Below are 20871 nucleotides of genomic sequence, written 5' to 3' on the forward strand. Positions count from 1 at the left end.
GGCAGTACCCGAGATGTTATAACCTTTACAGGTGTGTTTTTAATAACTAACGGGTAATCCTAGTAGAGGCACCACGCCCAGCATGCCGTGAAGAAAATATAGTAGTTGTAACTAAGAGTGTGCACGAAGACCGTGGAGACTCAATTCGGTGCCGTTCGCAGCCACTCGAACTGAGGACTGTACTTTGAGATCTTAAATTGAAACGCTTGTGAAAGAACTGAAGCCACTCGACCTTTCGAAGAGACAATATCATCGCTCTATGGGTTCTTGAAAAGTTCCAACGAAATCCGATGTTTYCAAGCCGAATTTTGTTTAGCAATAAGTCCCATTTCTGGCTCAATGGGTATGTAAACAAGCTAAATTGCCGCATTTCGAACGAAGAGCMACCTGAAGAGATTCCAGAAAGTGAAATTGTCGGTCCATATTTCTTCAAAAATGTTGCCGGTGAGAACATAATTGTTCTCTTCTTCTTTTTGATGCCTGAAATTGAAGCTCGTGATCTCGACGACATTTGGTTTCAAAAAGACGGCGCCACTTCTTACACATCGCATAAATCAATGGGTTTATTGAGAGAACACTTCGGTGAGCAGATAATTGCACGTTTTGGGTCGGCCGATTGGCCCCCAAGATCGTGTGATATCACACCGTTAGGCTTTTACCTGTGGGGATATGTAAAGTCTTAAGTCTATGCGGAACAAACCGCTGCGATTCAAACACCATGCGTGTCATTCGCCAGTTACCTGTCAAAATGCTCGAACCAGTCATCGAAAAATGGACTCAAGCGATGAACCATCTGAGACGCAGCCGCAGCCAAATAAAAAGGTTCCATACAAGAGCTTGATTTTGATCGTTCACTTTGTATGACAACTATATGCTATATTAGAGCGATATTGGCAGTTCCGACAAAAAAAAATTCTTCGGAAGAAAAGGATAAAATTTCAGTTCGWTATCTCAAAAAATAAGCGACAATATATGTATTTGTATAACTTTAGAGATTCCCACATTTCGTTAAGAGTGTTCTTCCTGGCAAACTTAAATTTGTTCCATGTTCAGGGTATAAGGAATCCCCTCTAAATCATTTGAGCTTATAAATAAAGACATTGTATATTTGTATGTAACTTTAAAAWATTGTATGTATGTATATATGTATATATGCAAATTACAATCGCCACTATCGTGACAGCCAGCTGTGCTAATGCTCGTATAATTTACAGCTATAATGTCAGCAATTGCAACCTCAATGCATTTTTCATTTGCCCACCACCCAATGAGCCAATATTCATTGCACTCAAGCATTTAAATTGTTAGTAGTGTTGAGTAGTAGACGGAGGCGAAATACTCAACAACAACTTAMGATTATRACGGCGATTTCAGAGTGTTTAGAATTTACAAGTAGAAAAAAATATATATATTTAAATAAAAAAAAAAAATTCTTGCATTTTTCGATTTGTATACGAATAGGTCAAGTAAAAGCGTGTTGTATTCTAATTTCGACCCATAAAATTTTCAATAGTTGTTTCTTCCTAATCGACCCATATTATATTTGCTTGCTTTTGGTTCAACTCCATCGAATCTGCTCGAGATGAGTCACCAAATGCTCACTGAAACAACTAAGGCTCCAAAAAAGTACCAAAAAAAAATCTCGAAGCAGTTGTTGGGTAGTTGATAAGGCAATCTTTTTGTACATTTTTTTGCTTCTTTTTATATCTAAATTTTTATTTTTCTCTTACATTTTTTTAGTGTTTCAATGAAACAGCTGAGTCATAAAGCAATTAAAGCCTTTTTTTGGGTGTAGCCGAATATTTATTGCCAAAAAGTGTGCAACATTTAGCGACTATTACGACACACTATTCCATACGCACGCGCACACATAAAGAAGAATCCGAATTTTCAGCTCTACTTTTGCACTTCTTTGCGTTGTGTGTTGCCTACCGCAAGGCGCCCATGCAAGTTTGGTAGCAAACCGCACACACAATGCCATGCACACATATGTACATACAGAACTAATTGCATTTTAGCCATTGTGGCACTATTTGTTATTGCCTTTTATTGCATTTGTGCGCCAATGTTGTTATTGCTTCGGCTGTGGCRCCCTTGTTTATTACATTCGTTTTTCCTTTGTTCGCGCTCATTGCATTCGCTAGTAGTCACTTATGCTTTAGGTGCAATAAACGTCCTTGCGCTGATTTTCAGTGGCATTACAAGTTAGCTGTGCCTTATTGTTGYTGTTGTTGTTGTCATGTTTTAACTATTTGTAAATGTACGGCGATTAAACTACTTTGGCGCGACAGTGTTGGCAATAAAAATGGAAGAGGTTCAGGTGTGTTAGTTAAATTGAGGATTTTGATTAAACTACTTTGGCGCGACAGTGTTGGCAATAAAAATGGAAAAGGTTCAGCTGTGTAAGTTAAATTGAGGATTTTGAAGCCGGCTTCAAGTAAAAATTTTTGTAAAAAGTTTAAGTGGAAATGATATTTGTTGGCTTACTTTGATTAAGCCTCAATCTAAAACCCTTCCGACTACGAACTAAAGGCGGAAGGAATCGTTTCCAGGTGACTTCGATGACAATTGTTAACAATTGACAGGATTTATGAATCCGCTACAACAATAACAACAACCGAACGAAGGACTTCCGTCCCTACGACCGTCGCGTCTATGAGCCCTGACCGGATCCGGATTAGTATCAAGTCAAGAACTGTTAAATCGAAAGCACTCCATGATTTGATCATTTAGTAATGTTTTCTGCTGATACAACTCCCAGAAACGAAAGATTTCTTCAATACACTTAACATTCGAAGAGCCCAGTTATAGCTAGATGATCTGAGTTTTTCAAGTAGAAAAATAATAGTTTATATGAATATGCCAAATTTAATCATTTTCGCCAAAGTATTGTTTTCTCGAATATGATATCTGATCAAAATTGACCCGGACTCGTTCATATAAACTGCATCTCTAACCGAATCGATAATTTTTTTTTTTTTTTTTTCAAGGAAATATAACTCCTTTATATAGCGAATGATGGTACAGAAATGAGCTTATACCAAAAACCGAAAATTCGATCACTCGAATCTTAAATGTGTAATAAATATAAAGAAAATTTKCAATAATCTTTCACGTGCTCGTATTGGCTCAGGAACCTATATTGGAGGCGAAAMTAAAGATTTTTATGAAAGTTTATATTGTACGGTCTGGGTCAAATTTGATCATAACGCGTTATCAGGTTATGCATTTTTCGGGCAGAATAACTTTAAACGGCTAACATTCCTGGGTCTACGAGGTGTCAATTTTTGTTAAAAATATTATTGACCGTTAGCCATAGCATAAACAAGTAAGCTATAGTGGTCTCAAAMTTGGTCAAATATCATGGCGAGGCACTATACAAGTGCAATGCTATGCTGTTATGAAAAATAGATACGTAACATATATTCGACTAGTTTCTCAAGTTATACTTACTATGTAGCCGCGGCTTTCTATTGGAATTTAGCAGAGCGCCCCGACCTTTATTAGACCAACACATTTTTTGTTAAACCTTCTTTGATGCACCATATTTCATCGTTCACACTCAAATATATATATATTCGTAGCGTTGACTGATAGCCTATGCAACTAAACCGCCTTGCTACTTGCTGCCTCACCATAAAACTAAACTTCTAGAAACAAACTTAAATGCACCAAACTGGTTTCGTAATATCGTCCAATCAGCTGTGTAAATTTAACTTTTAAACTAAAAACGAGCTTTATGCTATGCCTCCACCTCAAAGCACGTTCAACCCAGCACTACAGTTGTTTTTTATTTACTTTTACTGTTTRTTTTGTTCCACCTTTGCAGCGACTCAGTGCCACCACGCTATTAACACCGCTCAGCCGCTAATCGTGGGCGTTAAATTGCATAAATAAGTAAAACACGATTATCTTTGCAATGGAATGGGGTGCGCGTTGCAATGCAGCGCCAAATAGATTTGGCCACAAAATGCGGCAACGCTGCAACACAGCACAGGTCAATGCACGGGAATCGCCTTAGACGAAATGCCAAGGCAAGCCCGCGGCGAATTGTTGGCTAGCGCTGTCACATGATCTATTGGCGAGTAAAAACAAAAAACAAAAAAAAAAACAAAAAAATACAACTAAAGAAGTAAATAAGCAACAAAAAATAAAGACTAAGAAATATAATTTATTGCAATTATGGGCCTACGTGTATGTATGTACGTATGTGTGTGTTTTATGTTGGCATTTCAGCTACGTCGTCGCTGACACGTAGTCAGTTTTGTTTCATTCAAGCGCAGCTGCCGCTATTGGGTTTATAGCCGACTGTGCGGCTGGCTAATGAGGCTGCTTGACAAAATGGCACACTCGCAGCTCTTTTATGTTTGTCCGTTAATTAACTCCCAACAAACAAACCAAACAGAAATGGAAGTGAAACAGGTCGCACGGAGTTGTTTGGCAAGATAAGAGATTTCTGAAATTTAGCTGTCATGTGATCGCTTGCATATTGCAAGCGTCTGTTTTTATGGGCTAATTTTATGTGCGGCCGTTCACTGAAACGTACGCCAGCTCGCTTGGTCAGTCGGTAGCTTATCGGCGCTGCGTGTCGGGGTTTGCTAGACGACGGAATGTATGGGAAAACTAATAAATGGCGCCACATGTGAGCATATTTGAGGTCAACATTATTAATTGAGAAATATTCCACATATTCTTTTTAACTTTTGTTTATTAGCTTCAGAATATAATCGAAGGATTTGTATAATTTAAGCATATTTATGCAAACAAGATTTTTATCTGAGCATTTCGACTTAATATCGCTTATTATTAATTATCTACTTTTCAAACGAAAATTCTTAGGTCAAAATATCTTTTTTTTAAARCTCCGACAGGCCTTTTCTAAAAATTACCACAATAACCTATTCGAAGCTCTTTGCTATTACCTTAAGCACTTTTAAACACTTTCAAAGGCTTTCCTACAGAGTTCTATATTTCGACATTTCATTTCGGACATGTTTTGACTGATTTATATTTTTTTATTATATTATTTTATTGCAATCATTTATTAAACCGTTTGTTCGCCGCTCACATAATATCTGGTGATGAGCCATTCATCATTCATCCGCTCATCACAATCTCAATRACTGAAGAAACCAGTTAATTTGTATAAAAAAGTGAAATATCATCGGCGTGTACTTCTGCAGCCAGAAACTTCCTCAACAAATGTAGCGAACACTGTGTTTGTGTGCATGTCAAGGACAAGCAATTATTARCTGCTCGTGTGACGCGATCACTTGTTGCTGAGAGCCACTAATGAAGTTTGCGCTCACTTGTGTTTGCCAATATACAAACAAGTGGTCTGTTACTGACCCGAGCAATAACAGAAAGCAGTAAAAGCATATAGCATTAAGTGTGTGGCTTAAATAGTTAGCACCTGTGCTCTGAAAGAAGCGCACTGAAGATCACAGTAAATATACTTTTGTTATTTATGTGATTATAAATTTTATTTTTGCTGTATATTAGCAATATTATTTTCGGAATACCGAAAACCTGTGCTTAACACGCTCCAGCTAATGAGCTTTTGTCTAGTAAGATATGTATGTTTACAAAATGTTTTTCAGTTTATGCAGCTTCACAATACAACAAGTGTAGCTCATGCCGGAAATTTTGCTTTTTGCTGATCTGGCTGTTATTGAAAAAGCTATTTTTGAGCAAAAGCAAATTTTTGGAATTGTTACTTGTTTTTGTTTTACGCGGTGTGCGCCAGTTAGAGTTATTATTGTTGGGGAATTTGCATAAGTGTAGATATTTACATATTCAATTTCACTTATTTGTATACCAACGAACAGCAAATTACGAAGTTTAGCTTGTCGTTTTTTCCTAAAAGTGTTTAAAAAATCATCTAAAGAAATGAAGATAGGCAATTTATACAAAGAAGTCCAAGGACAACGCAATCAAGAGAATCTACCTAAATCGTTTTTATTCTCTTATTACATAAATTGACCTTGTGTTTTACTTCCATTTAAGAGAAGTAACCTTGATCCCTGGACAAGCAAAATATACATGCATCGGCCTGTATGTATGTATGTATGTATATAAGGAACAACAATATACTGTTGCGCACAACAAACACATGCTAACGTTCTTGCATCAAGAATCGCAATCACTCTTTTTCTTGCACGTACATATGTACTACATATTAGCATATGGTGTCATCGGTGTGGAATGCGGTTTTAGAAAACTGATGAAATATGTCAAGGTTATTCATTTGAAGAGCACATCTCAACTAATATACTATTGTATACGACCCTAACAAATTTCAGGGATACTGTCGAAATTAGCTGCATAATAGGAAGCAGCATGAATGTACTAGAATCTTCCACATAGCGATTTCGCCGTATTGCACAATTAATTTAGCTTTGCATTACTTACCTAAAAACTGTGCAGCTGATTCGTTTATTCGTGGCTGAATTTGCTACACGAAATTCAAGTAAAATATGCAAAACGTGTAGGAAATTATGTACGGTGAGCCAAAATTAACCGGCGCGATACTAAACACAACCCGAAATTATTACAAATTTAGTTTTAATAGGTTCACTGCGGCTTTGCAGCTATAGGATGAGCCGCTGGCGAAAAGTTTATTTAGTGTACACGGTTCAACTATATTCAATGATTTAGTAGTATTTTAAATCATTGACCGCGATTTCGCTTCTAAATTTGTACATTATTTAAGTGATGCAATTGTAAAGGCTAAAACATTTATTTTATATTTTTTCATRGAATACACATATACTGGCACTTGTAACATGCACATAGATATTGAAATTGTACCGAATGGATATAAACAGAAATGCATTGCAAGCAGAGTTGCCGCTGCAAGTTTTTATGCAAATTTTATAGAGCTTTTTTGCTTTTTACATAAACATCATTTATCAATTGACACATATATTTTAAAATGCCAAATTTAGTTGTAACTGTGAATATATATTCCTTAAGTTTACATAGAAATTTGCTTAGTTGAAATTTTCTGTAAGTAAAACTCAAAATCATTAAATTATGTTGTCATAACATTTTTTGAGTATATTTAGGGTCATAACACACGTAAAGCTTGGCAACACTGCGTGGATAGGTAAAGTAGAATTACAAAAAATATACGCAAGCTGCATGTTTGTTTTATCTTGACATTCCATGGAGTAGAGTGCGGTGTAAGAGATTTTAGGAGAAATCTTATCGGAATATTGCGAGACCAATTACATTAGCGAACAAATCTTGTTAATGAAAACGTATTTTTATATGTTTAATATTATATATATTCATAGCATATATGAAATATTAAAAAAAAAATAAAAATATTCCTAAATATCGGGAATAAACACTTTTATAATTACTTTTTAGAAAGGTTTGAGGCGTTGAATATTTCAAAAGTACTTACCTCCATGAATTTCCAACTGGGCCGGCAAGATAAAACGTAAACATAAACAACAAATTGCACGCAGGGTTGTACCTTGTAACCAATTTAAAATAATGGAAATTTTAGCTACTGCTATTTTTATATAATTTTAAATTTATTTTTCTTTTTAAATTAATGTATTATGAAAAATATTTATATTACTAAATTAAAGGGCTACAATAAAATAATGTTATATTCAATATAAAAATAAGTAATGAGTTTGAAAATCTGAACAAGAGTACAGAATAACTTTGTAATGGCAGAGAACGTATATCAGAGAACGTTTATAAACGTTCTCTGTCTCTGTTTTACGTTCTCTGGTAATGGCATTCCATCGCATAGATGTCGCCTAGGCCACTAGAATGTATCCCAAAGCAAACAATATTTTCAAACCACAAATAAAGTAACTACAGCAAAGAAAATTATGGAAATTAATAAATTAAACTARATTAGAAAAAAAATGTGAAAAGTTTATTTGTTCTGTTAATTGAAAAGTAAAAAATTTTGAAAATGGCGTTTTTGTGTCCCGTGCGCATGCGGCGCGATAAAAAGAAAGGTAGTCTCTCCACTACTACTAGAAAGCGTTAATAAAACTTAGAAAAAGTTGAAAAAGCAACTTACATATAAATTAATAATTMAAATTTATTAAACATTAGTTACTAATAAACTAATTTACTTGCTTTAAAAACTTTCTTCACCTGTCTTTGGTTAAAACAAAAGACTTAAGTTGCATACTTGTTTTGTTTTTGCTTTATTTCTTCGCAAAATCGTTTTTGTGCTTGTGGTTATTTTAATTTTTATTTGTTTAAGCCACTAACGCCAATATAGAACGCGATTTACCCATCCCTGGTGTGGGCTTAGGCCGCATAACCGGTTCGTCTAGCATCGAAACATTRGTACGTGTTGGCATTGAGAAGGAGCACGGTCTCAGTCCGGACTCAAAAATGGTTGTTCTGCACGACTTTACTCCCTGTGTGGATGATGAACTTGAAGTGAAGCGTGGCCAAATAGTCAACATTTTATATCGTGAGAACGACTGGGTTTACGTAATTGGTCAGGATACGCGACAGGAAGGCTTCATACCATACTCATACTGCGCGCCGTACAATACACAACTGGCAGATCTAGCTATTAAGAAAAAACTACCACGCGATCAAAATGTCAACGTACAAGAGCATAATCAGGAGAATATGCCACTTTTGAGCGCCGAGAGCAAGATGGAGTTAATTGACGATGTAAGTGCTGTCAACGCCGTCGTAAATGGTAGTAATAGTGGTGGCGGTGGTGTTGTGCCTAGCTGTGGTGGCACCAACGCTAACGCCGGAACTATTGGTGCACCACCAAAAAATTCCGAAGTAAATCTGTTGCTAGAACCGGAGTGCACACCATTCCATAAAGAACCCAGCGGCCGTTATATTGTCCTCTACACATTCATAGCACGCGATGAAAATGATTTATCTGTAGAACGTGGCGAATTTGTTACAGTTTTGAATCGTGACGATCCCGATTGGTTTTGGATTGTGCGCAGTGATGGCCAGGAGGGTTTCATACCGTCAGCTTTTGTCTTTCCAGCGGAAAGTGTGCTGCAAACACAACAGAAAATGTTGAATGTCTGCGGCACAGTACAAGATACGGCTACATTGATTGGTGGCGCCAACAACAATAACAATGCCGTACACAAATCACAAACGCAATTAAATTTAGAGCTTACTGCGGCCAATTTGAATAGCAATTTAACATCGTTGGGTCAAACGCTAACCACATCGGCAGCCCAGCTGGATGCAACATGCATTAGTAACTTGCAACAACAAAATGCAGCACAGCATCAGCAGCAACAACAGCAAATTGGCGGCATTAGCGCAGATGATCTGCGCTACCATGGCACTGAGCTGGTGATGCTTTACGATTATAAGGTAAAAGTTTTACGAACARCTATTAACTGTAAATGTATAATCATTTTTACATATGTATGTTTTTGTAGGCGCAAGCGCCAGATGACTTAAATGTGCGCAGAGGCGACTGGATTTATGCGGATCTAAATAATCAAACGGTGGATGGTTGGTTGTGGGCCTACGCTCCAAAAACGAGGAAATATGGTTTTATACCGAAGGCGTACGCACGGCCACCGGCCATGACCAGCCTTTAAAATAATCGAAAATTTGTCGATTACTGTCTTCCGCTTGCCTGCAATAAACGCCTTAAAACTAGTATAAGTAAATTGAARCAAACATGCCATTTTATGCCGTTTAGTTATTATTTTTACTCTTTCTAAGTATCTTTATAAGGAAAGCAAGTGTATTTTAATTGAAAACATTATTATTGCATTTAACATTTATAGCTCTTTAGMAAAATTACGCTAATAAACTATGTTAACTTAAAGAAAATAATTGAATATATATGCTATTTTAACTATACATAACACACATTCCATTTTGTTTTGTTTGAAAAATCTGTTGTTTAAAAATATTGTGTACTTTACTATAATATCGATTTTAAAACTAAAGCACTACCTGTTTTACCAGACAAAATGTAGACTAAACTATTAAAAATACCACACAGTTCGAGAACGGAAATAGTTAAGCGTTATTGGAACGCAAATTGCATTTTGAGTTACGTCTGATTTTATCCAAATGAAAATAATTAAATTTAATTTAATTGTTAAGAAATTCGAACTTTGCCCGAAGTTTTATTTTGCAATTATTGCAGCAGAATATCTTCTCTTTCAATTTTGAAATGTTTTCCTAATTGTCGACTGCTATGCTTTGCATAACACAGACAATCAATCAATTAAACTTAATATCTTACGTGGTAATTATTTGTGTGAGAAGTGTTGTACTGGTTTTAGGGAGCACTCTGCTGCGCATCAGCGCACTGCGCACAATTGGTGGATGCGTCTCTGCAAAAAATAGCAATGTTAGCAGTTTGTTAACTAACTTGTATAAGATAAATACAGTTACTTGATTGCATTTTTTAGCTGCTCCTTTTCCGCAATTTCGTCCCTTAACTTTTGCTGTAAACTTAATATCAATTCGTTTTTGCTATTTATTTGCACTTTTAAATGTGCTATCGTTTCTTCTTGTGCTTCGAAAATTGCCTAAAATAAAAATTACTTTTAAAAGGCAAACAGTAGCCTTAGCAATTACATTTGACTTACCCTACACTCCTCCATAGATTCAGAGTATGACGGCGGTTCATCTAGACAAAAGAACTCGCGCACCAATTTACATTTTCTTAACTCCTCCTTGGCCATTATGGAATTGACAAATATTTGTAGACCCTGTACGCGATTATCCAGGAAGACCGCGTTGAAATTGTCACCAAATATTTTTTTGCGCGGCAACAATAGCACAATATTTGGAAACAGCTGTTTAAGTTTCGTATTCAAACGTACGAAATCTGTGTAGCGTCGCAACACTAACCAACAATCATTGGTCATTGGGTTTTCTACACGCAATTTGTATACAGTAAAACGTGCACGTTCCTCCATTACTTCATAACCGATTATGGGCACACGCATCACTGTGTTCGGCTCATTTGTGGCAGGGTTATTTGATGACAGTGTTAATACACTGCTGGACATTGCACTGGTGCGTTGCGAAAAGTTCGTACTCGAATTTAAACTACATTCGCTCATACGTCGACTTGTTGGTGAAAGTGTGATGTCATACGTGCCGGTATTGGCGGCGTAAGCTGACTGTGAGAGGTCACGATGTGAACGCGCACCGGACAACATATTGCCTGTAGTACTGGTTGTTGGATGATGTTGCGAACCAATATGTTTAGAAATATGTGTACGCAATGTTKTAGGTGGTGTTGGTGTTGTATCGCTTGATATAGATGTGGTTTGACTTCCGTCTTGGTAGCTGTGCGAAGAAATTGATTCTAAACACACCTCTGATTTAGCACCAATTAAGCCACGACCAGTAGTGTCTGCTGCATTACCCGTACAACTTTTCAGCAATGCACGCAAATCGCCATCTGATTTGGTGCGTACCACATGCGCGAGGCTTTCAACCGTATCGTTGTCTGCAMTTTGCGGATGACGTAGTTCCGGGCTGGAGTGTACGGCGCGGTCGAGTAAGGTGTATTGGTTCTGTAGATTGCGTAGTGAATGTAGACTACTTGATTGTTTAAAAATGGCAGTATTATTAGGCTTCAAGATATTGTTACTGTTGTTAGCACCAATTGCCGTTAATAGCGGCTTGCGTTGTTGTGGAGATGTATTGGATTTCTTAAAGAGCGTTTGGCGCGTGCCAGTTGACGAAGTTTGCTGATTTTCACGTTTCTTAATTGCACGTAGAGACATCGCAGATGGTTGACGTTTTTTTTGCTGGAATGTGTTTGAACAGGGAGGTAGTGCGTTGGGAATATAGACAAATATTTGCCATTTGCGAAAACATCACAACAATTCTGCTATGCAAACAGCGTGAGAACAAAATATATTAAACTTTTTTTATTAAACGTATCACAATAAAGATCACGTACAAAAAGTATACGTTTACTACAAACAAATCAACAAAGGAAAACAACGGCAATGTACTCCACAAATTCCGTCAGCAAAATTTTGTGTTCTGTTATTTCTGCTTTGATGCGATATTCTACATTAAGGCGTGTGCTGCGTTTGCATATTTGATAAAACGAAAGGTGAAATAGTGCAGAGAGAGATAATACTCGCAAATCAGAGAAGTGGTGAAAGTTCATCATTCTCTGTAACAAATATAAGGTGATTTATAATATTTGGGAAAATATTAGCGGCGTGTTATGATACTGAAGCTATATTACGGTAAAAAAAAAAGACGTGGAAGCACTCAATTTTTATAGCTTAATAGAAATTTTAAAGAAAAAATTTAATGCAACCCTGAGTTAAGTAGTACGAATGAGTTCAGAAAGCGTAATAAGAAGAAAATTTTTGTGATAACGCCAAGTAACGTTAATCGAGTTGCATTTGAAATTTATTTGAATAGGCTAGTAAAACTCGTTTATTACAAGTGCAACGTGTAGAATATCAAACTCATATTGCACTTAACAGATAAGCCGCTTGCGACAAGTTGAATTTTGTCTGTCAGCGGCAATTAGGTTATTTGTCTTGTCGAAGGTTGATGAGCGCAGTTCTGCTGGTGCATCTTGCAGTGAGCGGTAGCACAAATGCTATTCGGATTCAAGTATGACCAATCCGAAAATAAAAAAATCAAATAAAAAATCTAGCGAGGCTATTGTAAATGTGCAACATCAACAAAATAATGATGAGAATAATGGGCTGCTAAATGTGCTTAATGACTCTGATGATGGTGTAGAATTGAATTTGGACGGTAAGCAAAAATATGATTTGTAAGTTATATACATATTTATTTGTTAATRTGTATTYATTTATGTTACATGGTTTAGATTACTCCTTTGGAGCTTCATCTAATTCTGAGGGCCTAGGCGAAGAGGAAGATGAAGCTAATTCCTGCTCATCCTTCAGCTTACAGGAATGCATAAATGAATTTCGTGCGCGGCGTATACGTCGGTTGTCCACGCAAAGYCGTGAAGTAACTCAAGTCGACGAATTAGCTAGTGGATTTGTAACAGAAAAAACTGAAACGAAAACKTTCCCCGATCCAGCCGATGCCGATTTGATAAATCAGAACCGTTCTAATAAAGAAYATGAGCGCAAGTGTAAACCCTGCCGTGATGGTTTCTGTTACTGTTTTACAAGTGATAGTGGCGAAGGGGGTGGTGTGTGCAATGCTGCATCAGTGAGCACACGTGCCGCACACGTGCGACATATAAGRCGGCACAGACGTTCAGACTGCCCAGAGGTGTGTAAACGCAAGGTTTTATTGCTTTATTGTATTACATTTTTTATTTTATATACAGCCCGGTACATTAATGCCACGGTCCTACACCAAACCAGTGGACAATGGAGATGGTGGTCCAGTTAGCTTCAAGATTCCTACTGAAAAAGAGTCTCAAGCCATGCCACAAAAACACCATAAACAAGAAAGAACAAAACAGAACTTCACTGCTGAAGCTACTTCTAACGCAAAAGAGCTTACGGCGATCAGTCGTTTAGAGACCAGTGCTCCAGACGCCCCATTAATACATATCATCCAAGAGTTGCATAACAACTGTGTTATATCTGAGGTCCGTGTTAACAAGCACAAACTGCAAGCTAGTCGACAACAAAGTCAAAGTTTAAACATTCCCCGAATAACCAAATCGTTGTCAGAGAAAGTTACACGCACACAAATGACACGAAATATGTGTGAGCCCACAGCACCACCTTTAGATAGTTGGAATACCGCGAATAAACCAGTTAAAATGAAAAGAGAAACGTTCGCTGGTCCAGTTCTAGATAAAATAAGTGAATTTGATTCCATCTCTGATGCATTCGCATATTCAACACCACTCACAAGCAGTTCAAAACATAYTGATAGCGGTCGACGTAGACACAAAGGCGGAGGTCGTTTGCTGCAAAAGCGTTTAAGCTTATCATCAGTGCATTACAGGCCACGTCGATCATTGCAAGCACCACCACCTAAACCGCCCCGCACTTACTTTTSCTTAGAGGAAAAATCCACCGTCTCCTCCCTATCCTCTACTTCGCCTTCGTTACGTGAAGCTGAGCGCATACTCGATGAGTTCTTGATAAGAAAGGGTGTAATGGTACGAGATGCTGAGAAACAAATTGAAAAACGCAATGGAAAAGTGGACAAAGCTTCTCAGGTGGAAGTGGAAAAGGTGTTGTATGCGTCAGATAGGAGACGACAGCAMCGAAAATCTTGCCCAACGAGTAAGTTCTATTAAAACTCGTAGACAAATAGTAAAACAAGTAGTGCAATAGCGGTTTTTGGTTTTAGTTATGTAGTTAAATAATAGTTACATTTTTGGGATTGYTATGGTCATTAACTGCTCAATAGAATAAAGTGCCTTGGCCTTATTTACAGACGTAATCATATATTTGTAGTTTTATTGATTGGAAAACTAGAACGAAGATCTCCTTTTTAGTATAATGTTTGGTATTTGTCTCTTGCCTTCTTCTTTACTATCTTGTAATGATGTGAAATATTATTACATTGCTTTATTTTGTCTACTAAAATCTAGATGACCTACTTTTCTGAAACTTTTTGTTCAATAGGGTTAATTGGTCGTACCGTATATTGTTTTGCAATGCCTATGAATAATAGTCTTTGTTTTCTATTAGCTAATTTATAATTTTTTTTATTTTTTTGTTTTTGTTTTCGTTGGTTTCTTGCATAGGCTTGTCCGAAATAACGCCGCGGCGATTGCCAATCTTACCATCTTGCCCCTCTCTCAGCGATCTCGAACGGTCCGCTATGGATTCCACTAAGAAATATTCTAATTATGGAAAAAATATACGGCAAATCGTTGAAAAACCCGTAAAGGAACTCACATTCGGTTGGAAAGAACCGAAAATCACGGAAATGCTCAATTGTGACACTACCGTTAGGAAGCGACAATTTAGATCCCAAGCAGTACAGGCTGAACCACAACAAACGATTGGTTGGCAAGTACCACCAAAGGTGGATCTCGACACTGTCGATGGCGTGTGTTCAAATTTGGCTGCGAATATCGCCACTAAAGACACACCTGTCAAATCACCGCCTATTTCTATGTCAAAGAGGGCAGGCGAATCTCAAAAGTTTGTTTGGCGCGAACAATGGCGTAATCTCTCACCATGGTGTAATAAACAATCCAAAGGTGGTGATCGCGCCTTAAAAAGCAGCTTGAAGTCATCATCACGCGGACTTTTGAACAGTTCGAARAAGAAAATTCTACGTTTGGTTACGCCCAAACGTGATAATTTGCAGCCACGTAGGAACTATTCATCTCACAGTGTGGGCATTCAAACGTCTGCAGATGAGTTACAGCCCTATGAACCCAGCGTTACGCCACAATCGCCACCCGGTAGCTATCATTCTGCTGTACAAACCTCAACGCAGACTACAACTCCTACTTGTTCACAGAATACCAATGATACCGAAGTACAGAATTTTGATTTCTCTCGCACAGTTCAAGCGCCTCCTAAAAAGGCTCCACGAGCTACTACGCAACGTAAATTGAATTTCCCACTTGGTGGCTGTGCGGAAGGTAACTGCACTTCTTGTGATGGTGGCACACTTAGTACGTCTATGAAGACGAAAAGTTATCGTTCGTATCATGGTGATTTGGATCAGGACGTGACGCTTTCCAAATTGGGTTATATACTTGGCAATATACGTGCAAAGTTGGAGGCCAGCGACGAACATGCAGTGCGAACTTTTGAGGTGAGTTTTAGTTGTTCCTATATTTATTTTGAGGATTACTTTTYACCAGTGGACATTTTGTATTCAAGTTTCATCTTAATAAGCGTACCTTTAGTTTATACWTTTTATGTGGTAATTTATTTATTTTGCAACAATGTGAAATCCAGTGCTAAAATACTGAGAATTTTATGCCTAATGAGTAATGGTCCGAACCTAGGTACTTGTTGGGTATGGCACCCGTACGCGCACAGTCATTAATGTTTGGTAGCGAATAGACAGATCGTATTTGGATTTTCTTCCGATTCTTATCAACAGATTGGAGTACGTAGTCAACCGTTATCCATTTGTCTTGAAACGTTGAAGCAGTTTGCATACCGAAATCTAGTGGCATCATTTGCAGTCTATTTGCATCTTTGTCCGGTGCTTTTAAATAATATTCTCTACTAGTTTGTCGCTGGCTGTCACCAGCTACCTCAGATTCAGAAAATTTTTTAGCTGTTGGTGTAGATTTACACGGTTCAGATAATAGTTGATGTGGCCTGGTTTTGGGTTCAAAATTAAAATCGCCTGTTAAAATTACCGGTAGGAATGCACTATTTTCTCCCTCAGTTTCCGCAGAGTACTGCTGAATGGCACCCATTAGTTTTTCCACTTGTRCTATGCGTACATCTTGCCTTTTTGGATTGTAAAGCAAGTGTGTTGTGGCTATAATAAATTTCTTTTGTGGTTCCTTCCTAACCGCAAATTTGGCTAGTAAAGCAATATTGTCGCGATTGAGAACCTTTTCACCAGGGGTATAATACTCTACAGGCCGCTCTGACAGTAGTCTAAATTTACTTCGATCGTAGATAATTGCACAACCGTCGGTTCTGTGTCCAGTCTTCTTTTTGAACACATATTCTAGTTCTCTTTTAAAGCTGATATGTTTGACCAAACTTTTTAAGTGATTAAATTGCATTTCCTGTAAACAGAGTATATCAGGTTTTAGGTATTGAATCTCCTCCGTCAAACGTAAAAGCCTATGCTCCCAGCGCAACATTGATGGCTCAACGCCTATGTAAAGGTACAGATGTTCCGTTAATAAATCTTGTGCAAGTATATTATAGGACAACAAAGTATAAATTTTGCTGTTTCCAATTGCCGTCTCCGTTTCACTCTTCACTCGCTCCCACCTGCGCCCCATTTTGTTTGTTAATTGCCACCTGCTCATCGTTTGTGTCTGGAAATGCCAAACTTGCTCAAAGATGTTTCCAAAAGGTTTTGTCGCGTTAAATAGTTGAATTGAATTTAAAACCCTAATAAAAATTTTGGACATCTCCCACAAATGTTAACCGAATCCAAGCAGGCTGGATTTTGGCGCGTTCAAGCGTTGAGTGAAGTTATGGGGCTTATTTTACCAGTTGGATAAAATTCTTGTACGGCTGTGTAATATTTTCGTTATTCTGAAAGTTTAATCAGCTGTTTGTGATGGATAAAGGAAACAAAAAAAATAGTTCGCGCATACTTCATTACACTCATATTCGTATCTGTTAATGCAGGTATGTTATACATGTGGACGTCAAATTTAAATTTAAAAGCGAAAGCGTATTTAATAATTTAAATCTTTCTGTACTTATGAATATATTCGAAAAGATTAACTATAGTGTTAATAGTATTTCTAAAAAGCAAAATACTATTAAACCTTTACATATGTTCTCAATTTTAAAACTCTAGGAAATTGGAAGACGGGAACAACGCGCTGTTGGGTTCGACTGCACGGATGGACACCATCGTCACCCGGACGCGAGTTCCGGGGCAAGACAACATCAAGAGAAAAGCAATATTTACCAGCAGGAGCCAATTTATTCCGAAATTGAAGAAGACAGCATACACATAACAGGCACACCGCAATATGATAATACAACCAGTGCCAAAGAACTGCCAGTTAAACCGGATGTAGAAGTGCTATATGCCAGAGTTAACAAAGCTAACAAAAAGTCGAAATCTCAGTCACCGCAAACAGCACCTATTGCCTTGGGAAAGCTATTACATGATTCCCTGCGCAATTTAAACACTACTTCGCGTGCCAACCAATTGCCAACGCTGCAGGAATTGTCAGCCAGCGACACTTCGTACATGTCGCCGCCACAGCCACATGTCAGCGCTTCAGACACTTCGATGACACTATCGCATTGTCAGTCGCTCAATAATGTGCGCATGCAGGAGAATCATTCACCACCAAAACGAGATCGTAATTTGAGTAAATCGGATCTGTCACTGTATCGTAGTGAAATATTTTTAGACAATCTTTGTCGTAGTGAACTGATTGCAGATCACGAAAACGGAAAGCATACTGAAAAGATAAAGAATGTGAGTAACAAATAATTTAGTAACTACCATTCCTACAGGTAGTTATCGGATATTTTATATAATCTTTTTTATCTTTGTATTTTTATTTTTGTTTAGGACGTTCTCAACAAATCTGGCAGTTCCTTGCGCTCTGATTCGATGAGCCACATAAATACTTATCGCCATTTCTCAACTTCTACACCAACTCCAAATGATTCCATCTCCTATGACACTCCAAATGATGCCGGTTTTGATAACATTTCTCAAGCCGCAATTAGTCAATTAAATTTAAGCTTGGCTAGCGAGTCGATGACTTCGGGTGCACAGAACACACCTAACAAGCAATTTGTTCCCAAATTTACGACTAAGGTAGAMATTTTCATTGACTCTTATTAGGTATAAAGAGCTTACATTTTAGACACGCTTAAATATTAGGCTAAAATTGTTTTTCTTTATTTCCAATACCTGTAAATATCATCTATTTGTTACTAACTTTCCAATGTTAGCATTATGCGTTTAGCAATAATTGTTAAAAAATGCTATGGCCATATTACATTTCTTTATTACTAAAAAAATGGAAACAAAAACATATCTCATGCAATTTTTATTTAATTTGGTTGGCGGCTCATTCCAAGTAAGATTTTCTAACACCACTCATTCCTCCTTAAATCTTTATTTTTGTAACTGTATTCCTTTATTTTGAATACATTTTTATACATGGAATACATTTCTTGAAACTTCCAATCGCTTCCTTTCACGTACACATGAATTTTAACTGTTATTACATTAGATATATTAATTTCTGTTTTGCGAATTTCAGTCAAATTTAAGCACTCAGCGCTCGCCCAGCCGCAACCCTTCCAGCGACATTGCCTTTACMTCGCCTTCAACTAGACATCAGCAGAGCAGTAGCTGCCCTGCAACACCAAGAAAAGTGCAATCAGATTTGCCCGCACAACTACCACACACTTCTAGCCTCAAAGAAATCCATCAAATAATGGAAGAAGATCAACAAAGCATCGTGGGAGAACAACGAAAGCATTCCACACCACACAACAGGACTTATGGTGACATACCACCAACCACCCACCCGCAAAGCTGCATCGAAACACCTCCCAGCAGCAATAATTTTGCACGTTATCAACGTTTAAAGAACGCCTTGCGAAAATCATTTAAACGCAGCACAAAATTTGTCAAAAATGAGACGCGACGTCTGTCCAGCTCCYTCAGCTTTCCCACGCCAAATATTGCCTTAACGAAAAGCATAACTTGGCACAACCAAACCGATCCACAACTACAGAGCACAACTTCCACATACGACCTAGACACTTTGTTTGCATTGGATGAGCAAGCGCCAGTAGTGGAGCAATTGGCGCAAGCAGTAACTATATGCCGACAACTGCCGGAGGTGGAGATTTCACCCGAAATGGTGGAAGCTGAACGTTTGTTACTGTTCTCACGACTCCGGCGTGATGTGTGGCCACAGCGGCCGGTGGCAGCGGCAACGCCAGCAGCAAYGCGCGCTGCAGAACAACACACCCATCGCTTCTACATAGACGGCATGCGTTTGCCGGTCAAAGTGGATGTGAATCAGGACTTTTTCTTCAACTACTTTTATATAGTGACTTTTGAATGTGGCGGTGTCATAAAATCCACACAATCCGTGGAGTGTCACAATGGCCAGGCGATATTTAGTGAATGTGGCATTGAATTCGCCAGTGGTCTGTCTGAAGAGGATGCTGTCGTGCGTTGCGATGTTTTTATGCTGCGCTTGCGCAAAGTGTCGACACTATCACTCGAACCGAAGCGCGCCGTGGTGGTGAGTTAAACCCTTACTTTAAAGCATAGTTTTCATTAAACTAATTGTATTTTATATTTTTTTTTTTAGAAACTCCCCATCGTACGCACTCCCGGCACAGCGTCATCCTCTTCGTCAGCGGATGAAATCGTCTCGCGTTTTCGTCTGCACGCCAGTTTCACTGTGAACGCTCGCAATTTTGTGCCATACGAATATGTGGCATGTGAAACGAAGCAGACAAATAAACTTTGCTTGCGTGCCAGCACTCAAAATTGCCAACTACCGTTGACATCGCGCACAAAATCCACAAATCTCTGCGCGAAAATTCAGTTATGCGGCCGTGCGGAGATACGTTTTCCCAAACACACCTACAGCGGCTTCTTAAACGTGCAAGATCCGCATACGCAGCATAATTGGAATCGCCGCTGGTGCAGCATAGATGGCTTACATTTGAGCGTGTGGTCGGATGAAAATCAAATGGATGACAAACTGCTGCTTACGCTGGATATGCGTTCAAATGTGCAGACCATGCCACTGCAGGCAGCATCGCGTGAGCTGTGTGCACGCGCACGCGCCTTCTGTTTGCAGTGCGCGCTGCAGAAAGCTGGTGAAGCAGTTGATACGGCGACGGTCTTTTTCGCCGCGGACACGCAAAATGAGTTRGACGTGTGGTTGGCGCAGTTAAATGAAGTGCTGGCATTTGTGCATAAATGGCTACGTGTGGTTGAAGAAGTTAACGGTTGAAGCAGTCCGTGCCGCTTAGCTGKTGCAAATGTTTGCATGAATTATATTTGTTATTTGAATCTTTTGTTAAAAATGCGTATAAATCATTTCTTGTGGTGTTTAGTGTAGGCTTATAAAATTTTAGTAGCTATATGTTCAAGCATATTGAAGCCTGCTACATGGAAATATAGTTTTTATATATTTTATGAAAGGTTTTTATAAAATTTACGAAGGGCTTTTATATATTAGAGGTTTTAAAGGCAGTTTTTGTAGCAGTTTAGCTTATTTATTGTTATTTTTTTTTGTATAAATATTTTGTCATATATTTCTAGGGTGCAGATTTT

The 20871-nt window shown here is 38.1% G+C and overlaps 5 protein-coding genes across 6 annotated transcripts in view; 2 read left to right on the forward strand and 3 right to left on the reverse strand.

Moving 5' to 3' along the window:
* The window catches only part of LOC108971829 (protein FAM13A), an 88969-nt gene extending 82180 nt beyond the window's left edge, over positions 1 to 6789 (reverse strand). Inside the window, exon 1 of the mRNA XM_018938135.1 lies at positions 6412 to 6789. The gene's annotated coding sequence lies outside the window, so the exon portion shown is untranslated. The remainder of the gene's footprint in view (positions 1 to 6411) is intronic.
* Positions 6790 to 7786: 997 nt separating this feature from the next.
* LOC108971813 (intersectin-1) lies at positions 7787 to 9793 on the forward strand. The gene is made up of 3 exons (XM_018938106.1): positions 7787 to 7985; positions 8240 to 9342; positions 9411 to 9793. The coding sequence occupies exons 1-3, from the start codon at positions 7940 to 7942 to the stop codon at positions 9573 to 9575; spliced, it is 1314 nt and encodes a 437-aa protein (XP_018793651.1). The 5' UTR covers positions 7787 to 7939; the 3' UTR covers positions 9576 to 9793.
* Positions 9794 to 9893: 100 nt separating this feature from the next.
* Positions 9894 to 12009, reverse strand: LOC108971812 (sorting nexin-16). 2 transcript variants are annotated; one of them, XM_018938103.1, is made up of 3 exons: positions 10584 to 12009; positions 10387 to 10523; positions 9894 to 10325 (listed from the first exon to the last, which is right to left on the reverse strand). In XM_018938103.1, the coding sequence occupies exons 1-3, from the start codon at positions 11733 to 11735 to the stop codon at positions 10271 to 10273; spliced, it is 1344 nt and encodes a 447-aa protein (XP_018793648.1). In that variant the 5' UTR covers positions 11736 to 12009; the 3' UTR covers positions 9894 to 10270. The 2 variants fall into 2 exon arrangements, with proteins under 2 accessions (XP_018793648.1, XP_018793649.1); XM_018938104.1 differs by having other exon boundaries at positions 10381 to 10523; positions 10584 to 11944.
* Positions 12010 to 12078: 69 nt separating this feature from the next.
* Positions 12079 to 20733, forward strand: LOC108971811. The gene is made up of 8 exons (XM_018938102.1): positions 12079 to 12738; positions 12815 to 13230; positions 13289 to 14204; positions 14672 to 15699; positions 17392 to 18027; positions 18124 to 18375; positions 18827 to 19825; positions 19895 to 20733. Exons 1-8 carry the CDS (start codon positions 12594 to 12596, stop codon positions 20546 to 20548), a joined length of 5046 nt encoding a protein of 1681 aa, XP_018793647.1. The 5' UTR covers positions 12079 to 12593; the 3' UTR covers positions 20549 to 20733.
* Positions 15708 to 17118, reverse strand: LOC108971814 (protein angel). The gene has a single exon (XM_018938107.1). It carries the CDS (start codon positions 16991 to 16993, stop codon positions 15848 to 15850), a length of 1146 nt encoding a protein of 381 aa, XP_018793652.1. The 5' UTR covers positions 16994 to 17118; the 3' UTR covers positions 15708 to 15847.
* Positions 20734 to 20871: the final 138 nt, after the last annotated feature.

The sequence above is a fragment of the Bactrocera latifrons genome, unplaced genomic scaffold (genome assembly GCF_001853355.1).
Source record: "Bactrocera latifrons isolate USDA-ARS-PBARC rearing strain unplaced genomic scaffold, ASM185335v1 scaffold_36, whole genome shotgun sequence".
NCBI classification, from domain to species: domain Eukaryota; kingdom Metazoa; phylum Arthropoda; class Insecta; order Diptera; family Tephritidae; genus Bactrocera; species Bactrocera latifrons.